General features: G+C 36.3%; 1 protein-coding gene across 1 annotated transcript in view; it reads right to left on the reverse strand.

Moving 5' to 3' along the window:
* Nucleotides 1-2,715: 2,715 nt before the first annotated feature.
* CHRNA7 (cholinergic receptor nicotinic alpha 7 subunit) overlaps nucleotides 2,716-24,124 on the reverse strand; it is a 218,368-nt gene continuing 196,959 nt past the window's right edge. The window contains exons 8-10 of the mRNA XM_001377478.5: nucleotides 21,885-21,971; nucleotides 20,591-20,700; nucleotides 2,716-10,377 (exon numbers count right to left, since the gene is read on the reverse strand). Coding sequence (XP_001377515.2) covers nucleotides 9,859-10,377; nucleotides 20,591-20,700; nucleotides 21,885-21,971 — 716 coding nt within the window. The 3' untranslated portion in view covers nucleotides 2,716-9,858. The remainder of the gene's footprint in view (nucleotides 10,378-20,590; nucleotides 20,701-21,884; nucleotides 21,972-24,124) is intronic.

Here is a 24,124-nt window from a genome sequence, read left to right on the forward strand (position 1 = left end):
CTGACACTTATATAATATTTTAAATATAGAATACTTTTAAATTTTGTAGATCACTTTAAAGACATAAACCCTAAGAGGTGGATAATAGTAATAATAACAATTATTGCCTACATATATAACATAATAAACACAATTTCCTACTATATGTGAAGCACTTTACAAATATTATCTTATTCTATCCTCAAACAAGCCATTGAGGGAGATGCTATTATGATCTCAATTTTAATGAAGAAACTGAGGCAAACAGGGGTTATGGGAGAAATGCTACTTGTAGTACTTGTAATACTGTAGGATAGGTAGTTGGCACAGTAGATAGAATCCCAGACTGGAGTCACAAAGACTGGAGTTCAAATTTGGCCTCAGACATTGACTAGCATTGCTCCCGTTTTAAAGATAACCGGGGATGAGAGAGAGGAAAAGTAATTTACATCAGATCTTGCAGTTATTAAATATCAGAGGCAGAATGTGAACACTAATTTTAATTAATTAATTAAATTTAATTTATTTATATAAATTATATAATTATATAAAAATATATAAATATATATTACATATATATATTTATATAATTATATAATAAATAAATTAATTTATTTAACTTAATTTAGTAATCTAATTTTAAATATCTAAAGCTCTGTCTACTATACCTTGCTGCCTCCCTTGAATGTAAATATAAAGTTAATAAGATTATACTTACAAACACAAAAAAAAGTGGCATTCTGAAGACAAAAGGCCTACCTCTCATTATACCTTACTTAAGTATAAATGTTACTTTTAATCCAAATATATTGTACACAAGAGATAGCATAGTGTGGTGGGAAGAGTAATGGAGTCAAGAAGGCCTGGGTTCAAATCCCAACCTCACTCTTTATCAGTTATATGACTTTGAGCATTTAGACCTCAATTTCTTGATCCATAAAATGAGGACATTGGTTTGGATGACCCCAAAATTCCTTTCCAGCTCTAAATTTGTGATCCTATGTTCAGTAAGATTTAACTCATTTATGCCATTGCCCAGAATTGTCTCTTCAGACTGAGATCTTCTGGGGTGGGGGAACTTCCCACAATGGAAGTTTTCTCTATGTTGATGAAATTGCAGCTCCCTCAGGAATTCACAGTTTCTATATTATTTTATCCCATTTCAGAAGAGCAGAGATTTAGGGTTGGAATGGATGTTGGAGGTCATCAAGTCCAACGCCTTCATTGTACAAATTAAGGAATATTAGGACCCAGAGGAATAAGGAAACCCAGTCCCAGAGAAGTTATTTCCTTGGGTCACCCACACAACTATTAAGTGTTCTAGGTGGAAACTGAACTCAGAACTATCTAACTCCAAATCTAGAATTCTAACTACTGTAGCCTGTTGCCTTATCTATTTCAAAAGAATAGGGGAGGGAGGTTTGAGTTATTAAGGTTAATTAACTATGATCATAAGATATGCTTAACTCCTCTAGCATTGTTGATAAGTGACTGAGATCTTTTAGTAGTAAAAATAATATTAAATTAATATAAATAATAATAATAATATTAAAATAATAATAAATAAAATTAAATAATATAAAAATTAAAACAATAACTAAGTAATAATTTAATGTTATAAAAAGAAGTTGAAGATAGCTAGGAGAATAAGAGAATAAAAACCTTTAAATGGGTTAGTGTCAAAATATATTGTTAGCCAGGTGGATTTTTTTAATCTAATTAATTTTGAAAAAATAATTGGTCACATGACCCAAAGTGATAATTTCTTATTTCTGGTATCAGGCCTAGAGTCAGAAAGACTCATCTTTCAGGTTTCAAATCTGGCCTCAGACACTTCTAGCTGTGCAACCCTGAACAAGTCACTTAACCCTATTGGCCTCAGTTTCCTCATCTGTTAAGTGAGCTTGAGAAGGAAATGGCAAACCACTCCAGTATCTTTGCCAAGAAAAGCCTAAATCAGGTCATAGAGACTCAGATGTTACTGAAATGACTCACCACAATGAAATGAGGCACTTTTAAAGGACTGCATAATTTTCATATGGCTCTCCTCAAAACAGTATGAGGTAGATATATCAAGTATGATTTTCCTCATTTTTACAGATTATAAGGAAACTGAGGCCCAAAGAAACAAGGTTACTTGGCAGCCACCCAATTCATAAGTGACAGAGGCAGATGAGAAAAGTCCAAGCCTTCTGACTTCAAGTACAGAATAATTTTTGTATCAGTGATGGTCTTCCTTTCAGAGACCCAGTTTCTTCCTCTTTAAAAATAAGGATATATCTGTAAATGGAAATAGTGACCTTAAAAATTTGTACAATTAATCTTTGGATGAGAGATGAAGAGAACAACTATTTAAATCTCAGCTTAATTAAATTTAGGGTGTGGTTAATAAAGTATTGAAAAAGCAAAAATAAAATGGGGATAAAAATACTGAGTAGCTCCTAATAGGCATTTTGATTTGGGAAAATACAATTCAGCCAAGAAACTACAGTATTTCAACATCATCTGCATGATTCCTAGCAGTGTTGAAGGGAATAAAAGTGGAGATATTTAATTGAAATCATTAGAAACTTGAGCTTTCCCTGACTGCCACTGATGTGCTTTGTGCTGAATTAAATTTAAATTTTGTATGCAGTTTTCATATCTGTAAAAATAAGGAGGGTGAAATGGATGGCCTTCAAAGACCCTCCAATTTCTAAACATGTTCAAATACAAAAGTGAAAACAGTGCACATACTTTTCATCTAAAATATTTATTTCTGCAAGACTCAACTAGAATGACATTTCACGGTTACACGTCTTAAAAAGCCATCATACATTTAAGTATTATTATTTTTTTTAAAAAAGGCAATACTGCAGCAAGAAGTATGAGACACACTCAGTTATTTTCACTTCACAAACAGAAAAGTGGAACAAATACAGGTGAAGAAATCTTAAACCCCATAGCTATAGACAGGACAGTTTCAAAATTACCTGTTTTTAAATGCCATAATCATTTTAGATCCTTAAAAAAAAAAAAGAATGATTTACCATTGGACAGTCTTTAAATATTCTTCCTTAAAACCAATTTGTTAAAAAAATATATGACCAGAACTAATTTTTGGCATCGTGATATTAAATAAAGTAGACCAAATAACTTAAAAGACTTATTTTCCTTACATTCAAGACACTTTAATAGTAAAACACAGAAAAGATTGCACATTGTTCACACATATCCTATTGAAGGAATGAAGTTGATTCTAGTCCCTAATTGTGAGACATGGGATGGCCTAACTCACTTTAAAGTCTATCTGGCTAAATCCATAACACTTCTTGGCACAAAGCAAGACATTCCTTGTTGCCCACATATCTCACAAACTCACATGCATTGTTTAAGATTTGGGCTTCATCTTGATGCATAGGAATACATGTATATATCACTCAGACACACAGAAGAAAAGGTTAGAAAGGAGGGAGGAAATCTACTTAATTTCTCATTCCCAGAAGTCCAGAAATTTATAAACAATAACACTTGACTTATTTTATTTTTATTGTTGTTAATCTCATTCATTTGGGGAACTTCCATTATAGAAACTCACTGCCAATGAAAATTAGCAATAGTTTATAATTTGTCTTAAAAAGTTGCCTGAGAGTATCAAGAGGTTAGGTGACTTGTCCTTGGTCACAATCATATATAGAAAAGTTGGGATTTGAACCAAGTCTTCTAGCCACCACTCTTTGCAGCCTTCAGTGTTGTTTTGCTAATAAACCCCATCCTCGTCTCACAGTCACCTCATCAGGTCTCAGGAAAAAAAAGAACATGTTGTACCTGCTTACTATGAATTCTGAAGCCCTCTTATTGCAGAGTTTGCCCTTCTTGAAGGGTAAAATAAAATCTTTTGTGAGTTGTTTTAATTTTAATAAAAACAGAAGCAAAGATAAACTATTGAAGAGGGGGAAAGATGATCGAGTCATCATTGAAAAAGAAAAAGAAAAAAATCATATTGTCTTAAAACCATCCATTCCTAGTGCAAATGCTGATTAGCCAAAGGCTTAACACAAGACTAAATCCATGGGTTCATCCCTTTGGTAAAGAAGCTGAAGCCTAGTGGCAAGAACTAGAATGGTTGGGGAGTTTCCAACCATGGATAGTCAGCCTACTCCCTCCTTGCTGATGACAGTCAGTTATCCAAAAAACTCTTTTAGTTGGATCATTAAGTCCCCAATTCATCTGGATAATTAGTGTGCTGCAAGAGTCACAAACTGCACTTGGCAAAAGAACCAGCCCCAGTGAATTCCTCGAGAAACTCCCTGAACCAAAAGAGAAGGAGGAGGGAGTGATTATCATTTGACAATCTCCTTTTGGATGAATCAACATATTATCTAAAGAGCTGTGTGTCAACCAATTCAAATATTTTTGAGGCATTTCATGCATTATTTTAGAATACTTGGACAGTTCGTTGAGTTGCAGCTATACCCACTGACCATTGATTTTATACTGAATTGCTTTTGCTCAATACCAAGTTAATTTGAGCAGAAAATTATAATAGAATTCTTTCAGTTGCTGTAAAAATAAAAGTAAAAAAGAAGGTATTCATAAAGTCATGAGATCAAAAGATTTCTGCTTTTGTCGCACTGAGGAAGCCAGATAAAACTCCTAGATATGATGAAGTAATAAAGAAATGTTTGGAAGCAACAAAATCCTTCAAGAGAGAACAGGTTAAGAAGGCATAGAGATAGAAATCCAGATGAACTCTCAAAATTCTACTCTAAACAACTATAAAATAACGCCTCACAAAAAAAGCTTTGGAGTGACAGAGCCAGAAAAATGCCATAGTGAGCATTTTTCTGACCTAAGAAAACTTAGGAGGTTGACAGGAGAGGTCTGTAATACAAGTGAAGGTTTGTCCAAAGCACTCACATACATGCATATAACTGCAGCAACAGTAGTAGTATCAGTTGGAGCTTCAGGAACTCTCTGATAAAGACAGTCAAGACCACTGGTCAGAAAGAACTATAAGGGACCCTTTTCTGGAACTACACAGCTGGCTCTGATCAAGTCTATTGTCCATATGTGGTTCTAGGTCACAATTTCAGGGTGGAGAGGAGCACTAGTGCTTACAGTCACAGGAGAGTAGAGGCCCTGATCACAGTTCCAAATCCAAGAAGAAAACTAGCATTGCAACTTCAGGGAAACAAGGGCTTTTCCTGGGTAAAGACCAGAACACAGACCAGGAAAGCAATAACCACACCTCCCAGAACTAGCTCTGAAAATAGTAGTACCAAAAAGCATGGAGCTTGCCTCAAGGGGAGCAGAGGCCAACTTTAACATAAAGTTCAAAGATAAGAAATAGTGGGTAGGGGATGAGTTAAAAACAACAACAACAAAAAATTAACTTGACCACAAAAAGCTACTATGGTGGCAAGGAAGACCAAAACACAAACTCAGAAGAAGATATAAATGTGAAAATAGCTACAATCAAAGCCTCAAAAAAATGCTAATTGGACACAAGCCCAATAAGAATTTCTTGATTTTTTAAAGAGATGAATAGTAGAAGAAAAATTGGGAAAATAAAGGAGAATGATGGAAGAAAAGTATGATAAGAAAATTAACAGCTTTGAAAAAGAGGCATAAAAATATGCTGAAAAAATAACATTCATAAAAGCAGAAGTAACATAATGGTAAAAAAAAAAGACACAAAAATTGACTGAAGAAAAGAACTCCCCCCCCCCAAAAAAAAAAACAGAATAGGTCAAATGGAAAAAGAAGTGCAAAAGCTCACTTAATAATACTTTATTAATAATTAGAACTAGACAGGTGGAAGCTAATAATTCTCTGAGACGTTAAATAATTAAGCATAGTCAAAAGCATAAAAAATAGGGGGAAATGTGAAATACCTTAGTGGGAAAATTAACCTGGAAAATAGATTGAGGAGAGATTGTTTAAGAGTAATTGGACTACCTGAAAGCCATGATCAATAACAAAAATTAATCATATTTCAAAAAATTATCAAGGAAGACTGCCCTAATATCTTAGATCCAAAGGGTAAAATAGAAATTTAAGGAATATACCAATCCCCTTTGGAAGGAGATTCCAAAATGATAATTTCCAGGAATATGATAGCAAAATTCCAGAGTTCCTAGGTCAAGGAGCAAATATTACAGGTTGCCAGGAAATTCATTCAAATACTGCAGAGCCATAGACAAGATCACACAAGATTTAGTAGCTTCCATGTTAAACAAGCAGAGAGCTTCGAATATGATATTCCAGAAGGCAAAGGAACTAGGATTACATCCTAGAATAGCAACTCCACAAAACTGAGTATAATCCTTCTGAGGGCAAATTGGATATTTAATGAAATAGAGAACTTTCAAGTATTGCTGATGAAAAGACCAGAGCTAAATAGAAAATTTTGCATTCAAAGAAGAAAAGCATAAAAAGGTACACATAAAACAGTAATAATAAGGGACTCAATAAAGTTAAATAGTTTATATTCTTATATGGGAAGATGATACATGTCACTCCTAAACCTTATCATCATTAGGGCAATTAAAAGGAGTTTACATAGACAGAGGGCATGGGTGTGATTTGATTATATTGGAATGATTTCCCAAAAAAATGAAGAGGTGAGAAACAGGGATGTCCTGGGAGAAGAAAGAAAAGACAGAATGGTAAAATTTTTCTCACAAAAAAAAAGACTACACAAGGAAGAGCTTTTAAAGTGGATGGGGAAATGGAGGTGGAAGTGGCAGGCAATGATTGAACCTCACTCTTGTTGGAATTTGTTCAAAGAGGGAAGAATATGTTTACACATTCAATTGTATATAGAATTATAATTTGCCCAATAGGGAAATAGGGGGGGGGATGATAAATGGGAGAGTAGATCAAGGGAGGCAGTAATTAGAAGCAAAAAAGATCTATGAGGAGAGACAGAATAAAAAGAGAAACAGAAGAAGAAACAGAAGAATATGGAACTGAGGGAAATAAAGGTATCCCTTCATATCACCAAGATAAGAGGCATAGAGCTCCTGTGATCCAGAAAATCCACATAATATTTTTGGCTTTTATATTCTTTTCATAAATCTTATTGTTTACTTATTCTAACTTTTAAAAATACATTGTGCATATTTATGATATTAAAAGAAAATATGTTGATTTCACATAATCCTACATGCATATTTTATGCTTTTGAGTTTCTAAACTTTTTTCTGTGTCATTTTCTGGCTCTCTCATGTTGTCTGTGGCTTCCACAAAACTTCCCAAAAATTCCTGTCTTATTTCTCATGCTAACCTGCAGTATATTGAAACTACAATGAGGAAAGTCATGATGTTGAATACTTGTACACAAAAATAATAACTGTAAATGTGAACGGGATGAATTCACCTATAAATAAAAATAGATAGGAAAATGGATTAGAACCCAAATTTTAGACAACAAATTGTACACAAGAAACACACTCAAAACAGAGAGACACATAAGAGGCTAGAGCAGAATCTAATATGCTTTAGTTGATTTATAAAAAAAAGTCAGGAATAGCAATCATGATCTTAGACAAAGCAAACATAAAAATAGACCTAATTAAAAGAGATAATCAGGGGAAATACATTTTGCTCAATGGTGTCAAAAACAATTAAATGATATCAAAAAATTTTACAGTGAGTCTCTCTGATCAAAAAGAAAAGGAAAGGAAAGGAAAATGAAAAGAACTTATATGTATAAAAATATTTATAGCAACTCATTCTATGGTGGCAAAGAATTGGAACTGAAGGAATATTCACCAGTTGGAAAATGGCTGAATCAGTTGTGGCATATGATTGTGACAGACTGTTATCATTTTATAAGAAATGAGAGCTTCAGAAAAAAGATGGCAAGATCTATATGAGCTTACATATAGTGAAGTAAGAGGAATTGGAAAATCATTGTGCACAAAGAAAGCAATGTAATGATGATCAGCTGTGAAAGACTTGGCTACTCTGATCAGTATTGATGAGCCAAGACAATTCCAAAGGACTCATGTTGGAAAAATACTATCCACCTCCAAAGTGAGAACTGATGAACTCAGAGTGCAAATTGAAGTATAATTTTCTTGCTTCTTTTATTTTTCATGCTTTTTTGCAATCTAGACAGCATGGAAATGTTTTGTATGGTTTCACATGTAGAACTGATATCATATAATGATGAAAAATGTTTGTACAAAAATATCCATAGCCACATATTTTATGGTGGCAAAAAATTGGAAAATGAGGGGGTGCCCCTCAATTGGGGAATGGCTGAACAAATTGTGGTATATGATGGTGATGGAATATTATTGTGCTATAAAGAATGATGAACTGGAAGATCTCTATATGAACTAGAAGAACTTCCAGAAACTGATGCAGAATGAAATGAGCAGAACCAAGAGAACATTATACACAGAAAGTGAAATGCTGTGGAATAATACAATGCAATGGACTTTTCCAATACAAGACAATCCCAAGGGACCTATGAGAAAGAATACTATCCACATTGAGAGAAAGAACTGTGGGAGTAGAAACACAGAAGAAAAACAAATTACTTATCATTTGTTAATATGGATATATGATTTGGGGCTTTGGTTTTTAAAAATTGCTCTATTGCAAAAATGAATAATATGGAAATAAGTATAAGTGATAACATTTGTATAACCGAGTGGAAGCATTTATTGGATCTGGGAAGGGGAAGGGTAAAGGGAAAGGAAAGAAAATTAAATCAGTACACATGGAAAAATGTTTTTTAAATAAATAAAAATTTTAAAAAGAATTGATATCATATTGCTTGCCTTTTTGGTGGATGAGAGAGGGTAAAAAGGAAGAAGACATTTTATAATAAAATTTTTAAAAGAAAAGAACACAATAAATAATAATTATTTTTAAGAGAGCAAATTAATGAGGGTAAAAGAAGCTTTATAGACCCTATCAGGTTGTGTTTTATGCCCTGCTCCCCCAAATTTTTTACTCTCTTGATTGGTTTGACCAGGAATTAGTATTTTGCTAACAATCAAATAAGTCTTTTTAAAAAAAAAGAAAAATGTCAAGTGGTTTTCCAAATTCAAGTCTAATTTGCCTTGCCTAAAAGCCATTCAAAACAGTTAAAGGAATTTGTATATATAGTTGCCCCTTCAAAAGTATTTGAAAAGAGCACTGATTTAAAGTTTAAAGTTAGAAAACAGGTTAAAATTTTGGTTCTGCCACTCTTTTCTTAAATGACTTTGGCCAAGTCACTTCCTAACTTTGCTCACAAATACCCTGATCAATAAAGTGAGGGGACTGGAGTAGATAACCCATAAATTCTCTTGAAGTTTTTAAATCTGTGATCCTATGAGTTGGAAAAATAAATAAACGAAAAGTTTGGATTCCATCAAACAACTACTTATTCATTTAAAATAGCCAGCTGTTTGATTAGATTTAATTAATTTGGATTTCTTTTCAAACCAGCTTGTGTTCACACTTAGTCGTTTTAGACCTTTGGGGCAAGTGACATGCACACATGCATTAACAATAATACTGGCAAAGGGACTTTAATCTCAACCATCGTTAAATATAAAATTTTTACTTAGGCTGTCTGGGATACTTCAAGCATTGTTTTACTGGGAATATGATGAAATAACTAAATCCCTTCCAGTCCTAAAAACTCCCATCCCTTCTAGCCTTATAAAGATCTATGATTCTACACATCCGACTATCTGATAGAAGAAACTCCACCATCATTGTATTACAGATAAGAAATTGCAAGTAATAATACTGATGATAATAATGATGCATCTGTGCAGTGTGGGTTCAATGCTGTTATGGGATTAGCACCCCAAAGTCCTACCAAAGCCAAAATTCTGCCCCATATATTTCCTACCTAGCAAGCATTACAGGCTTAAAGCCAGTGCTCCGTTAAGCAAAATCTTTAGACACAGCCTCAACAAAGTTTGGTGCTGACATCAAGATCCCAATGGTGCAAATGATGGTGAAGACTGAAAAGGCCATCAGGCACAGGCGATCCACCACACAGGCTGCGAACTTCCATTCATTGCAGACAGCTTCCTCTTCATCCTGGTCACGGAATCGATTGGCAATGTAGCGAACCTCTTCCAGAATTTTAGCCAGGTCTGGGTCCCCCTCTGAGGTGTGCCCACTGTGAAGGATATTCTCCTCCTCGGTGGGAGAGCAAGTCATCCTCCCACAGATCACCCCAGAGTCACTAGCAGGCATACAGTGCGTCCCTTCTAGTCCACGGAAGCCAATATAGAGCATGTTTCCATTACTGGTCGGTTGCCCAGACATGGCATTGAGTTCGACGCTGGTCAGGCTACACCGGTGCTGCTTATGCTGACAGGCAGGGCGGACCTTGTCCTCTCCTGGTCGTTTCATTCTCAGAAACCAGGCGCACCAATTCAGAAGGATGATTCTGGTCTGGGAAAGATATGCAGAGCATGTTAGGATCGAAGCCCTTTGAGCATGCTGGGAATGGAGCAAAAACAACCTGAACTTGAAAGGCGGACTGACTGAAACAAATCTGTCAATATTTGTTCCCAAGTGAAATTTGCTGGAATACAATGGGCAAAAAAATGAGTGTGCTTCCCAAGTCAAAGAGACATTTCATTAATTCTAGAGGGAAACAGAATCTAATCTCTTCTATTCCCTATTGATTTTATATACTTGATCAGGGATGACAGTCGGGAGGAGAGAAATGAATGAAAATCAACATAGAACATTAGCCTTGATGCAACTATTTTTCTCTGGGAGAGCCAGTCATCTGCCAAGAGCAGGCACAAACCGGTCTTAAAGAAGACATCTGACAGAGGGAACACCTAGGATGGGATATGTCCGAAATGAAACTGAAATTTAACTTCAAGAAAGGTTTATTACACAGAGGCAGTGTGGTTTAGTGAAGAGTGAGCCTGTCTCAAAGCCAGAAGGACTTGAGTTAAAAATCCCTACTTCCAGTGTCCTCGGCTGCATGCCCCTACCCAAATCATTTAACAGCTTAGTGCTCCAGGCAGCTTTCTAGGAGCTGACCTGCAATGGTAAAGAGAATTTTCTTGCCTGAAATTTCTTATATAAATGAAGTCAGAGGTACAATTACTATTGCTATTCTTTATACAGAGCATCATATTTAATTGAAAATTAAATATGGGGGGCTGCTGGACAGCTTAGGGGATTGAGAGCCAGGCCCAGAGATGGGAGATCCTGGGTTCAAATCTGGAATCAGACACTTCCTACCTGTGTGACCCTGGGCAAGTCACTTGACCTCCATTGCCTAACCCTTACCACTCTTCTGCCTTGGAACCAATACCTAGTATTGATTCTAAGATGGAAGGTAAGGGTTTTTTAAAAATAAAATAAATTAAAAAGAATTAAATATGACCTGGTCCCCAAGCCTATGGCAGAATGTCATGTCTAATGGAAGAAAGTTGAAGTTACTTATATCAAATGAAATTATAGATATAGATATATATCTATATATATAAATGCATTTATTCTGCACATAGAATCAAAGCTCTAGAGCTAGAAAAGACACCAGAGGACATCTGGTCCAATGCTTTCCATTTACAAGTGAGGAAACTACAATCCATGGAGGTTAAATGATTTGCCCAAGATTATATTGGAAATAAGCATCAAAGATGAGATTTAAACCCAGGTCCTCTGATTCCAGAGGATATGGAGCTGTTGACAAGGAAAATGCTTCTACCAATTCGGATTGACATTGTTTTTCAACTTAGTTTTGTGAGAGTTACCTAGGTTACTGCAAGATAAAAAAATTTGTTCAGGTTTGCATAGATAGTTGTGTTAGAAGCAGGGTGGGAAGGGCAGCTAGGTGAGCTAGTCACTTAACCCCAATATTGATACTAAGACCAAAGGGAAGGGTTTTGAAGGGTGGGGGAGAAAAGGAGGAGGAAGAGGAAAAGGAGGAAAAGAAACAGGCTGAGAACCCAGACCAGGTCACTTAACTTCTGAGTGCTGTAAGCCAGGTGTTTCAAACTCAGACAGAAATAGGGGTCATTAAATCATACAAAAGGACTCCTGCAGGCCAAATTGTGACTTAGAAAACCACACATAAATATATTTCTTTTTTATTCATATATCAACACACTAAAGTCAGATAGGAACTATATTTTAATCTAGTTCATGACCACACCTGGAGTGTTACAGGCTGCATGTTTGATGCCTCTCCTGGTGGCAGCTCAGATTATATAAATGGCAGACAAGGCACCAACCTGCATCAATATAGAAAATTTCCTCATGCAGGCGTTCCCTACAACAATGAAATCATAGGTCCAACCTCTTATCATCATCATTACTTAATTATATTCTAAATTACAAAAAAGGAAGATTCTAACTAAACAAAAAAAAAAATTCATTTCCCATGGATTTGTTAGGAAAAACAGATGTGGAGAGTTTGCAAATGAAAATAAGCAAATTTTTTTTGATAGGTAGAAGTGAGGAAAAAGTAAATGCTTATTAATTGAAAAAATAAAATTTGATTTTAAAAAATGAGAGGGTTAGGCTAAAAAAATGAATGGAGGAACCCAAACAATGAATAATCTAGATAGTTTAGGTTTAAAAAAAACCTCTTGCTAAAGTTATCTAATTTACTGAGAGAAGAAGGCTATTTTTCAAACAGTTATTAAATAACAATTTTTTCCATTTTCTTTTGTGGGTTTACACAAAGCTTTATTCAGAAGCTGAATACCTTTGTTTCCCATCTGAGCTCCAGATAGGAAGATGGGAATCCTGGATGTGCAGCACTTTCACTACTTGTAATTACTTTTATGACATCTTATCAAAGATAATTTCAGTAAATAGCTCTCAAGAAGAGCAAAGAAAATAGAGACAGAAGGAGGGAAAAGAATAGGGAGATGGAGAGACAGAAAGGAAAGGGGGAGGAAGAGAAAGAAGAAAGGAAGGAAGGAAATGGACAAAGAAAATCTCTAGATTGGTTTCCTGGCTGCATTGCAAACCTTTAATCTTCAACATATTCACTTTTATTCTCTTGCTTCATAGCAATCTCAGAGAAAGGGCAAGAAAGCTCAGATGCTTCCATTCAAATTCAGGCTTCCTAAATCCACCAAAATCAGATTTCAAAAGCTGATCCAAATGTTCCTTTTACAGAGGCAGTGAGATAGCACAGTGGATAAAGTGGATAAAGCCAGACCTGAAGTCATGAAGACCTGGGTTCAAGTTTGGCTTCAGACACTTCCTAGCTGTATGACCCTGGATAAATTATTTAATCCTGATTGCCTATCCTTTGTTGTTCTTTTATCTTAAAACTGATACCAAGATAGAAGGTAAGAGTTTGAAAAGAAAAGTGTTTCTTTTTTATATTCATAATACGATGCTATTGTCCAGTGGTACATTTACAGTCAGAAAAATTCCCTTAAGCCAATTTGGTAGGATTTTGGAATGTTAGTTAAGACTAGATTTTGGACTTGAAATAATTCCAACAGTATTATCAAGTCAGATGACTTAGTACTACCTTTATCTTGGCTTTAGTTTTCTCCATATAAGACTACAATGATGGTGATGGAAGGGGGAAGGTTCACTCTTTAATTCATTTTCCACATAAAAAGAAACAAAGAAGATTCTAGTGGAGCAAAAAAAAAATTGTATTTTTCATGGGCCAGTTAGTCAAAAAAACAGACTTGAATTGTTCGTGAGTGAAAATGGGTTAATCTTTTTAAGACAGGAGCTATATTCAAAAGTGATGGACACAACTCATCTCTGAGAACAGTCATGAATTAAAATATGGAGGCAGCCAAAGGCAGATGGATTTTTGATTCATGGCTTTATTAGGAGAAAGGTAGAGAATTCCTGGTGTGGAAACTCCCTCAACCAATACAGATCAGAAACTAGATATTTATAACATTATCTCAGAGAGTTACCTGAAGGCACCCAGAGGTTAAGTCACTTGCTCATGATCGCATCACCAGTATGAGTCAAAGTCAGAACTCATATATCTTTCTGACTCAAGGCCAGCCCTTTATCTACTCTGCCATGCTACTTCTGGGTTCATATGGAAGTTTTAAAAAATTGCCATGGTTCATAACTCATGAGGGTACAAATTTATTTTCCTTTTGTCTCTCCTATTAGAATATAAACTCCTTGAAGACAAAGACCATTTTTACCTTCTTTTATATCCCCAGAATTTAGCAAAGTGCCTGGCAAATTGTAAGCCCCAGATAAATGTTTCCTGACCTACTAACTGCCTCTTAGAAAGTTCTCAGTCATCATTTTGACCATGCCAAAGCCTGGACAAAGACAATCCTGCACTTGGAACAATTCAGCTGGTCCTAGGACAAAGCATATCCTGAATACCTGATGGTATGTGGAAGAGTCTTTCCTCCTTCCTGCTTAGAGTCCATACCCACTCTGAAATGGGGCATAGTCAACCTCAAAATGATTCAAACAGTTGATTTTATTTTGAATTTCATCAATTAACTTACTGGCTTTCAAAACTGAAGCATCTCAACAGGCAAGATTATCCTCTTGACACTTATCAAATGCTGCTTATGTTTGCCAGTGTTGGTTTACTGGGTTATAGTCTAGCTCTTTCCATGCAAATGTCACATAATATTATAGCATCCCACAATAGCATCTTCAAATAACAGATCACTGTAACTGTTCCCTGGGATGCTGTTATGTTCCCAATAAGGAAATAAACAGAACAGCACACCAGATAAAGCAATAGACCTTTGTCTCTTAGTTTAGTATTTTAGTTGCAGTTATCCACAGTCCCAATATGTACTTGTGCCTGGATATGAACAATAAACATGTTATAAATTAAGGTTTTTCTGAACAGCCTCTAGTTATCTAGGCAATATGGGTGAATCAGTATCCTCAGTTCTAGTGCTCCAATCCCATTCTATTCACACAAATTGTTTGCATTTAGACCCATTGATATATCTAGGAGCTAGGGTTTGTGGAACTCAATTTGGGAGGCAAAGGGCCTGGATTTGAATGTCCTTTTTGCTATTTGCTCTCTGTGTGATCTTGGACAAATCATACTGGTATTGGACAACTCTTTTGGTATTAGTTTCCTTGTTTATAAAGTGAGGAATTGGATGTTCAGGTCCCTTTCAGCTGAAAATCCTATGATGCCTTTATTAAGTATCTCATACAATAGGTGAGTTCCAGTGGGAGAATGCCAATAAAGTATGAAACATGCCATGAAAAAGCCTTAAAGTCTTCTTGGGTCATCAAGATTCCCTTTCAAGAAATAATTAGAGAATTAGTCAGTGTTCTACAAGGATTTGTGCTTCGTTAGCACCTTGAACATCCAGTATGGAAATTCCTTCCACCAACAGATTGTAACTTCTTATAACTTATTAAAAGATCTATGGAATTTGAAAGCCCTCAGACACCCAGGAATTAAGTGACTTGCCCAGAGTCCACTAGTAAGTCACAGAGGTAGGATGTGACCCTAGGTCTTCGTGATTCCACACTCAAGGTTCAATCTATCATGCCCTTCTGCTTCTACCAAATATATTGTGAAGTTTTCAGTTCTGTGGTATAGACAATGGAAGTTCAAGGATGACTGTTGGGAATATATCATGAACGAGGTGGACTTTGAGGAACATACGTGGACAGGGTGTGATGGGTGAAGCAAGGCAGGGATAAAATAGTGTATGAGATACCTTTTCCATGTCCTGGACCACTTTAGCAATTTGGCAAAGCCCATGGACCCCTTTTCAGAATAATGTTCTTTAAAGCATAAATAAAACCTATAGAATGTACAAAGAAAATAAACTTGTGATCTTTTGATCACAGTCAAAAAAAATATTTTTAAGTTCACAAACTCTAGGATAACAACTCCTGAACGAGAAGCTAAAATGAACCTCAAAGTCCACCTAGTCTCAGCCTGACAATTTATAAAGGAGGAAACTAAGGCTCAGAAATGCTAAGTGACTTGCCTATGGTCCCATAGAAGAAAAGTACTGGAGGGAGAATTTGAACTCAGAACCTCTGGTTCTAGAAGCAGTGCTTGCCTGTTAAGGTAGGGAAGAACACTATAAACAATGGCAGAGAGGTGGCGATGAACGTCGCATTTCCAGGGCAGCAAGCACCTATGTAGTGTGGAAGTTAGGATGGGGTCAATTACACATTTGTGTATTGCAGAAAGAACAATAATGGTGACTTGTTAGAACAGCATGCCACTGGTGTCAGGCAGGCCTGGGGAACATATCTTCCCCACTTCATCAGGCTGATCTCCTTGTTCATCCTCATCTAAGTGCAAAGGCACGTGTGGATAGGATGTGGAGGGCAGTAAGGAGCCCAGTTTGATTGAAATGGAGTGGCAGCATTAACCTCTGGAGGAGGACAATAGTGGCACAAACGATATTAGAGGACTCTGACAGGAAATGAAATCCCAATCGAGAAAATTTGGTTAATAAGGCTTTTGGAATTCGGGACCAGTACTAAAACATAAGATCCTCGGGATGATTAAGGTCCTCACTGTGATGTCTGCCTGCTCTGGCACTTTCTATAACCTCATTAAAAGCTGCCCACCAAGCTTAGCATAGAATATTTAGTTGTGCAATAGAATATGAAGCATTTCCACTTGATAGCAAAGGAAAGAACATTAAAGACCTATTGCTGACACACGTGGGCAAGAAAAATGGAAAAGAAAATGGAGGCTTTAGCCTAAAAGGCACATACATTTAATTAAAGTAGGACTCAAACTGCCACCAGTTTTTATAGTTTTGGGGGGAAAAATTAGGAAGGATGGAACAAAGGAAAGGAAAGGATCCTATCAGGCAGCAAATATGTTTATGTAGCCTGTGCTTTCACAAGGCAAGGACTGGCCTTTTGTTCTCAAGCTGTTTTTCGGGTATCACTAGAAGTGTTCTGGGGCTCTAAAAACAGCCCTAAGGATTTTGTAACTGCATTGAGGTTAACAGGGGTGAAAGGACTTTATTCTGAATTAAGGCTACTTCAGAAACAGCCACCTCTGGTCCAGGACTATCTCAAAATTGTAGGTCAATGCCAGGGAGAAATATAGGAAGGCAATTTGAAGGAATAATAGGGTCTACTGAGTTATATCATGTGTAGCCATCAGAAAAGAAGTCAGAAGACAAGGAATCATTAAAGACTAGGGTAGGGGATGATTTTGAGAATTACTTCAATCTATCAATCAATAAGCATTTATTATTAAATACCCTTTAGGTCCCAAGCACTGGGTTAGGTGTTGGTGATAGAAAGAAAAAAAGGGGGTGGGGAAGGGGGTCTCTGTCCTCAGGGAGCTTTCAATTTAGTTGGGGAAGACAACTTTTATGAAAAATATATAAAAGAAATATAGATTCTAAGAGGCAGGGGTGAGGAAAGATTGTTTTCCAAGCATGGGGAACCACCAGGGCAATAGAAATAGGAGATCAAATTTCATGTTAAAAAAAAAAAACAAGGCCAATTTGGTTTGTTGGTATTGTACATAAAGGGGAGTGATTGCAATATGGTTGGGAAGAGAGGAAATGGTAAGTTTATAAAGAATTTTAAATGCTAAAGGAGGTCATAGAGGTCATAGGGAGCCACTAGAGCTTCATAAGAAGGGAAGTAGCCACAACTACCACTAGATAGACTTGAAATAATTGAATGTTCAGAGGACTTCTAAAGAAAACAAGGTAGTTCGGGTACCCCTTTCTTTCCTCCCAACCCCCCTCTCCCATTTCATGAATTTCAATAAACAGAGTGATTTTATGAGAACTAGATTAAAACAAAAGCCCCTAAAGTAATCTCTCAAATCATATCAGAGTCCCCCAAAGCACCACCAAACCAGCCCAGCCTCCTGAGGTTTCCCCAGACAGAGAATACTGTCCAAGGCTTCCATGAGGAAGGTGTACTATACAAAGTATTATGAGATTGATTTTTTTAATTGTTGATCTTAGACTTACAAATTAAAGTTGTTTCCTTGTTCAAAAAGTTCAAAGTTCATCTTGTTCATAATATTCGTCCAAAGTAGTCATTGTAGGAAGCCATTCAGTTATTCCACCCAGGTTGTTCTAGTTCAACAATTTTATAATTCATAATATAGAATCACAATCAAAGTCTCTGACATATTTGGGGGAATGCTTACATAGAAGGCAAATCTCCAAAACAATTTAATAGATTTAATTTTTGGAAATACTAATAGTCATTAAGAGCCACACAAATGTTAAACTGAACAGTATCATTTTACTGTTTGGTTAAGGTAAAAATCAAAATAGAATCTTACAATGAGATATGACTATAAAGTCATGAGGCTCTCTAACTTATACATTTGTCATATTCACTGGCCCTGAAGAACACTCTCAAACAGAATTTCCTGAAACGTCTTGTTGGAATATGTAATATAGCTTTTGGATCTAGAGGGGGCTTCAAAATTCATCTAACTCAACCTCCTCATCCTGCAAAAAAGGAATCCAAAGTCCAGAGAGGTTTGGCAATTTGCCAGTGGCAGAACTGAAACTATAACTAAGATTTCTTGATTTGAAGATTTTGCCCCCTTTGAAGTCCCCAGTCACTGGGGAATGAGGGGGAGAGGTCTCCTAACAAAGTTTGGATGACCACTTGTCTGGTATGTTGTACAAAATCTTCTTGTCCCAATACAAGTTAAACTAGATGGTTTTTGGGAGACTTTCAACTCTGAAATTCTCTAATTCTAAGCAAAAACCTATGTGAGATTTATTGTACTTTACCTGGACTTGGATACCAAAAATACTTTGGGGTCTGGGGGAAGAGCAGTGGGAAGCAAAGAGGAATAAAGACTTGCAAATAGGTAAGTAGAAAGTCTAGCCGACCCATTGCAAGGCTTATACTTTAAGAAGATTAAAAAAAAAAAAGCCCAGAAAGAAAGGTTTCCTACACACTAAAATATTTAGAGCAAAACTTTCTGTAGTAGCAAAGAACTAGAAACCAACTAATTGCCCATTAATTGGGAAATGGCTAAATATGCTATGGTACATGAATGCAAGAGAGTATCACTGCACTATAAGCAATGATTAAGCATAAAGAAGATAGAGAAGCAAATCCTTATCACCACTGGTAAAGAATGTTGCAATAGGATAGTCTCCTAATTGTTCTCTAGACCACATCTCACTCATCTCCAGTCATCCTTCACGCAAATGCCAGAGCTATTCCTAAAGTGAAAGGCTGACCAAATCATTCTCCTACTCTATATAAACTCCAGTGGCTCCCAATTATAACTGCTTATCTTTAGTTTTTAATGCTCTTCAATCCCTTACCTTAAACTACTTTTCCAATCTTACTTTATATATTACTCTCCTTTTTGGAGGAGTCTATGGTCCAGTCAAACAGGTCTTCTTGCCCTTCCTCACACAAAATATTTCTTTCCCCCCTTTTGTAGTGACTATGCCTGGAATAAACTCCCATTTCATATTCTACCTCTTAGAATACCTTATTTCCTTTGAAACTCTATTCAAGTGACATCTACCTCAGGGAGTCTTACTCTGAGTTCTATGAGCTTTATTCTTTTAATATTTTGATCACTACATTTCAATATAGCTGGTTTCTTTTGTGATCTCATGTTTTATCTTATACATTTAAAATCATTATTCTGACAGGGGATCCACAGGCTTCATTCAACTACCAACTAGGTCTATAAGACAAAAAAGGATAAGAATCTACATTCTACCTGGAGCCTTTCTTAATCCTTCCAGCTGCTTATGCCTCCCTACAATTCACCTTGGATTTATTTTGTAACTTTCTTATAAAATGATTGTATGTGCCTATGTTTTTCCCTCAAAAGAATGTAAGCTCCTAAAGGTCACAGACTTAAAAAAAATTTTTTGTCTTGTATCCTAGTGCCTAACACACAGTAAATTTTTTTTAAAAATTAATAAATGTAAATCAGTTGATTGAAAACATATCAACACATACAAAATGAAGAGAACCAGGTAAATCAGTGCACACAACAATGTAAAAGGGAAGAACAATTAACAAAAAAAAATTGAACACTCTCTAACTATAATAATAAAGTTTGGCTCCTAAGAAAAGATACTAGACTGTATCTCCCTTCATTGTTTATAGCAGTAGGGGACCGTGGGTGCGGAATACAGCATATCTCAATAGAATTTTTCCTCTCTTTTTTTTTGTTCTCTTATAAGGGATAGCTCACTGATAGGGACAAAAGGAAGGAATATACTGGGAATAAAGGGGAAGTCAAACCCAAATTATATCAGTGAAAAATGTTTAAGCCCCGTTACGGCCAGATCTGAGTGTTCACAGAAGCAATCAAATCAGATGGCTAGGTAGCTATTGTGAACTTCATCTAATAGCAAAATAGCCAAAAAGTGTAGAGGATGGTCTATGGGGAGAAAGGATAAAAAAAATAATTTAACATTGATTGGAAGGGTAGAGAACTGAGAGCTTCACCCTACAGCAACATCCTTTGAGGAAAAAGCAGACAAGGCTACATTCCCTCCTTACTGAACTATATATTGCATCATTGGTCCAAGGCCAAGCTTAAGCCCTCAAAAAATTTAATCCAAACAACAATATTCCTTCAAATGCAGACATTCTGGTCTTATTTGTGACTTAAAAAAAAAAACTCTTCATAATCAGAGTTTACACAACTTATTTAAGTGTCATTGAAAACAGAGAGAATGTAACTATGTTTTTGGAAGTCCTGACTTACCCACTTTGGCATTTTCCCTCCATCAGGATCATGGTGGTGATACTGCAAAACGATGACTGTCACCACAACAGAAAAACCAACGATGATCATTGTGCTGGCAAAATACTGAGCTGCAGAGAGAACAGAACCACTTAGCCATAGAAAGTCATCATCATAATTCTTCAGTGACAATCTGCACTAACCATAAAGAGAACAGGCTGAGCAGTGCTGCTTTTGTTTGCTGCAAGTAATCCCAATTAGTTGGAGGAAGAGCTCTGAGGAGCTATGCCCTTCCTAAGTGTCGTGCCCCTGGGAGATGGGTGATGACATGACCCCTAGGGCTTGTCCATGAAGAGCAAAGCTATCCCTGCTTGTAGAGCCTCATTAGTTAAGCACTTACAGGGAAAGGGAATTGAATGAATAAAAAAGAACATTGGACTTGGTATCAGAGGACCTGGTGTCAAATCTTATGCTATCATTCATTAACTGTATGACTTTGGGCAAGTTACAACCTCTCAGAAACTAAATTTCTTCATCTATTAAGGTGGGAAAAATAATTCTCAAACTAATAACAATAATTACTATTTATATCACACTTTACAAATACTACCTTATTTGAATCCTACAGCAAACTTCTGGCTATCATTCTCATTTGCAGAAAAGGAAACTGAGGCTATATGACTTGCCCAGGGTCACTCAGGATAGTGTCTAAGACCCAGGATTTTTTGACTCTCCATCCAATACTCTGACTCCTACTCTACCTACCTACCTACCTAACTTTAGTTTTCTCATGTGTAAAATGGGAATAATAATTGCACCTGCCTCACACAAGCATATCAGATCCAATTTTTTCAAGTTAGAGCCTATGGCAAAATGGTCCAACTCCATGGTTAGTCATTTAAGAAATCAAGTAAAAATTGTGTAAGACTAACCCAATCAAATTAACAAATTTCATTTTATAGTTGTATTAGATCTTTATCTCCATGTCCATAAAGTATACAGAAATATGCAAAGGATACTTTATCAGCTTTGGTGATTCACAATTATGATTTAATATTGAAGACCCAGAGGGCTTCCTGGAATACAAAGGAGTGCAGTAACTTGCCCAAAATCACATGGCTAGTATGTGTCAGAAAGGAGGAAATTCAATGTTTCTCTCGAGTCTAGACCCGGGATTCCAGCCTCTGGGACCCACTGCCTTTCCTGTCCATAAAGCATAATTGTCCCAAGCCCTCCTATTAGCTGGGATGGACTATATAATCAAGAATCTCATCTCTCTCTGTCTCCCTAACCACTTCTTGCATTTTCCCCTTACCTATTAATGGCACTGAATCAGATGTTGCAGGCATGATTTCAGCCACGAGGAGCATGAAGACAGTGAGAGACAGCAAAACTGTTATTCCTTGAGAAAACAAACAGTGTAGAATTAGGAAAAATAGATGAGAAGTTTTGCCAAGAACTGAAGACACTATCCCTCATTTAGAGTAACTACTTGTTACCAGTTATCTATGTGACTCCGGACAAGTCACCTGTACTCTCTGAGCTCCAGATTCCTCACCTATTAAAAATAAGGATGATAAAATCTGTGCCTCCTATCTCTGGGGGATTGTTGGAGGGTAGTTTTTTTTAGGAACATTAAAGTGCTATATGAAAAAATCTAAGCTATTTATTTTCTTTATTTATTTACCACACTATGAATCTTTCCAATTTCCTTCCTTGTTATATGACCATAAAGACCCTCCACTGTTTGAAAATGGCCTGGCAAATAACATTGGACTTATCACTGGACTCAACTCTCCAAAGGGATTAAATCACTCCCTGGAAGAAAGTTATATACTCAGGGGATACAGTTACTCTTTCAGGCCCTGAGAGGATAATTTAAAAGCATTGTTGCTGCTATCCTGGAATATTAGAATTTCAATTTGTAGTTCCAAGACATCCCAAGTCTATAAGAATTCTTTTTGGCATCATGATTTGGTAATTCAGTAAAGCCCATGGATTCCTCAAGGCAATGCTTTTTAAATACATAAAATAAAATACATAGGATTATAAAGGAAATATTTTCTTAGAATATAGTTTATCAAAGTAGTTTTTTTTTCAAAAAGGTAGACCTCAATCAGTAAGTAAACATTTATCAAGTACCTTCTATGTGCTAGGCACCGAGGATACAAAGACAGGTAAACAAAGTTTCTGTTTGTAAGGAGTGCAGTTTAATGGGGGTGACAAATGCAAACAACTATGTGCAAACAAGTTATTTAAAAGATAATTTGGAAATAATCAAAAGAAGGAAGGCATTAATTATTAATGGGCATCAGGGAAGGCTTCCTGTACATGGTAGGATCGTAACTGGAACTTGAAGGCAGCCAAGAGACAAAAGATGGGGAGAAAGAACATTCCAGTCATGGGGAACAGTCAGGAAATGGAGTGTCTCCTGTTCTTTAAGAATAAATTTTGTGGAAGTCCTGCATCACTCCCTGTGAAGCCTTGGACAAGTCATTGATACTCTCTAAGATGTCATTTCAATTGTAAAATAGGAATTGGAAGAATTTATTTGTGCATTTTCTTCCAACTCTAAGGTCTCTTATTCTATCTAATTGTTATTTTCCAGAACTTATTTACAGATGTGCAAGGGAACGAGTGAGTAGGAAGCTCATCACAACTCTCAGTTCTAGCTCAGGAAGGGACAATTCCTTTTACCCATCATGTCAAATATCTCCATTGAGCCTATTACAAATACTCACCTAAGGTTGAAAACCACCTTCCAAAAATAAAAACGATCCTTCAATATTTTAAGGGGCTTTGGTTTTTGTCAGTGTGGTTCTTCCTTCCATCCAGATAGATTGTAACGTTAGCGGAGAGGGAATTGCTCTAGCCAAGAAATTAATTTCCCTGTGGCCCATCTAGAAATGAGCCTGTCTGAATTTAGCAAAACTCAGGCTTGGATGACAAGCATACATTTTGTCACTGAGCCACACTCAAAGTCTTTCCAGACTAGTAGAATCTGCTAGAACTTTCACATCTGAGAATTCCGGGTTACTTTCTAACAGAGAGGCTTTGGAGAAGGGACAAAACTGTTTATTAGTGCAGAGAACTCCCAGTGAGAAACTCCCTCTTCCCATTGAAGATGAGCGCTTTCCTGGTTCCCTAAATTCCTAGAAAATTTAGTGGGAGCTCTGGGATGTTAAGCAACCTTTCCCAGGGTGACAAAGTCAATACATATTAGAAGCAGTATTCAACTCCAGCTCTTATGACTCTGAAACCAATTCTCTATTCATGATATAATAGTATAATAATATATATTTTAAAACAAACCAATCAATCATTCTAGGGTCATGTCCAAGATCTGTACAGACACCTTCTTTGGAATTAATGATGATTGGCCATGAAAATGCTTTTCCTTCTTTGTCTTACATCAGTTAAAGCACTTTTAACTTCTTAATTCTATAACTGCTTCCTGTCTCACTATCACATAATGAAGAAATGGACTTTTGATTGTACATGAAAAATTAGTTCATTTATTTAATCAATGAGCATTTACTAGGTTCATATTATGGG

This window comes from Monodelphis domestica, chromosome 1 (assembly GCF_027887165.1).
Source record: "Monodelphis domestica isolate mMonDom1 chromosome 1, mMonDom1.pri, whole genome shotgun sequence".
NCBI classification, from domain to species: Eukaryota; Metazoa; Chordata; class Mammalia; order Didelphimorphia; family Didelphidae; genus Monodelphis; species Monodelphis domestica.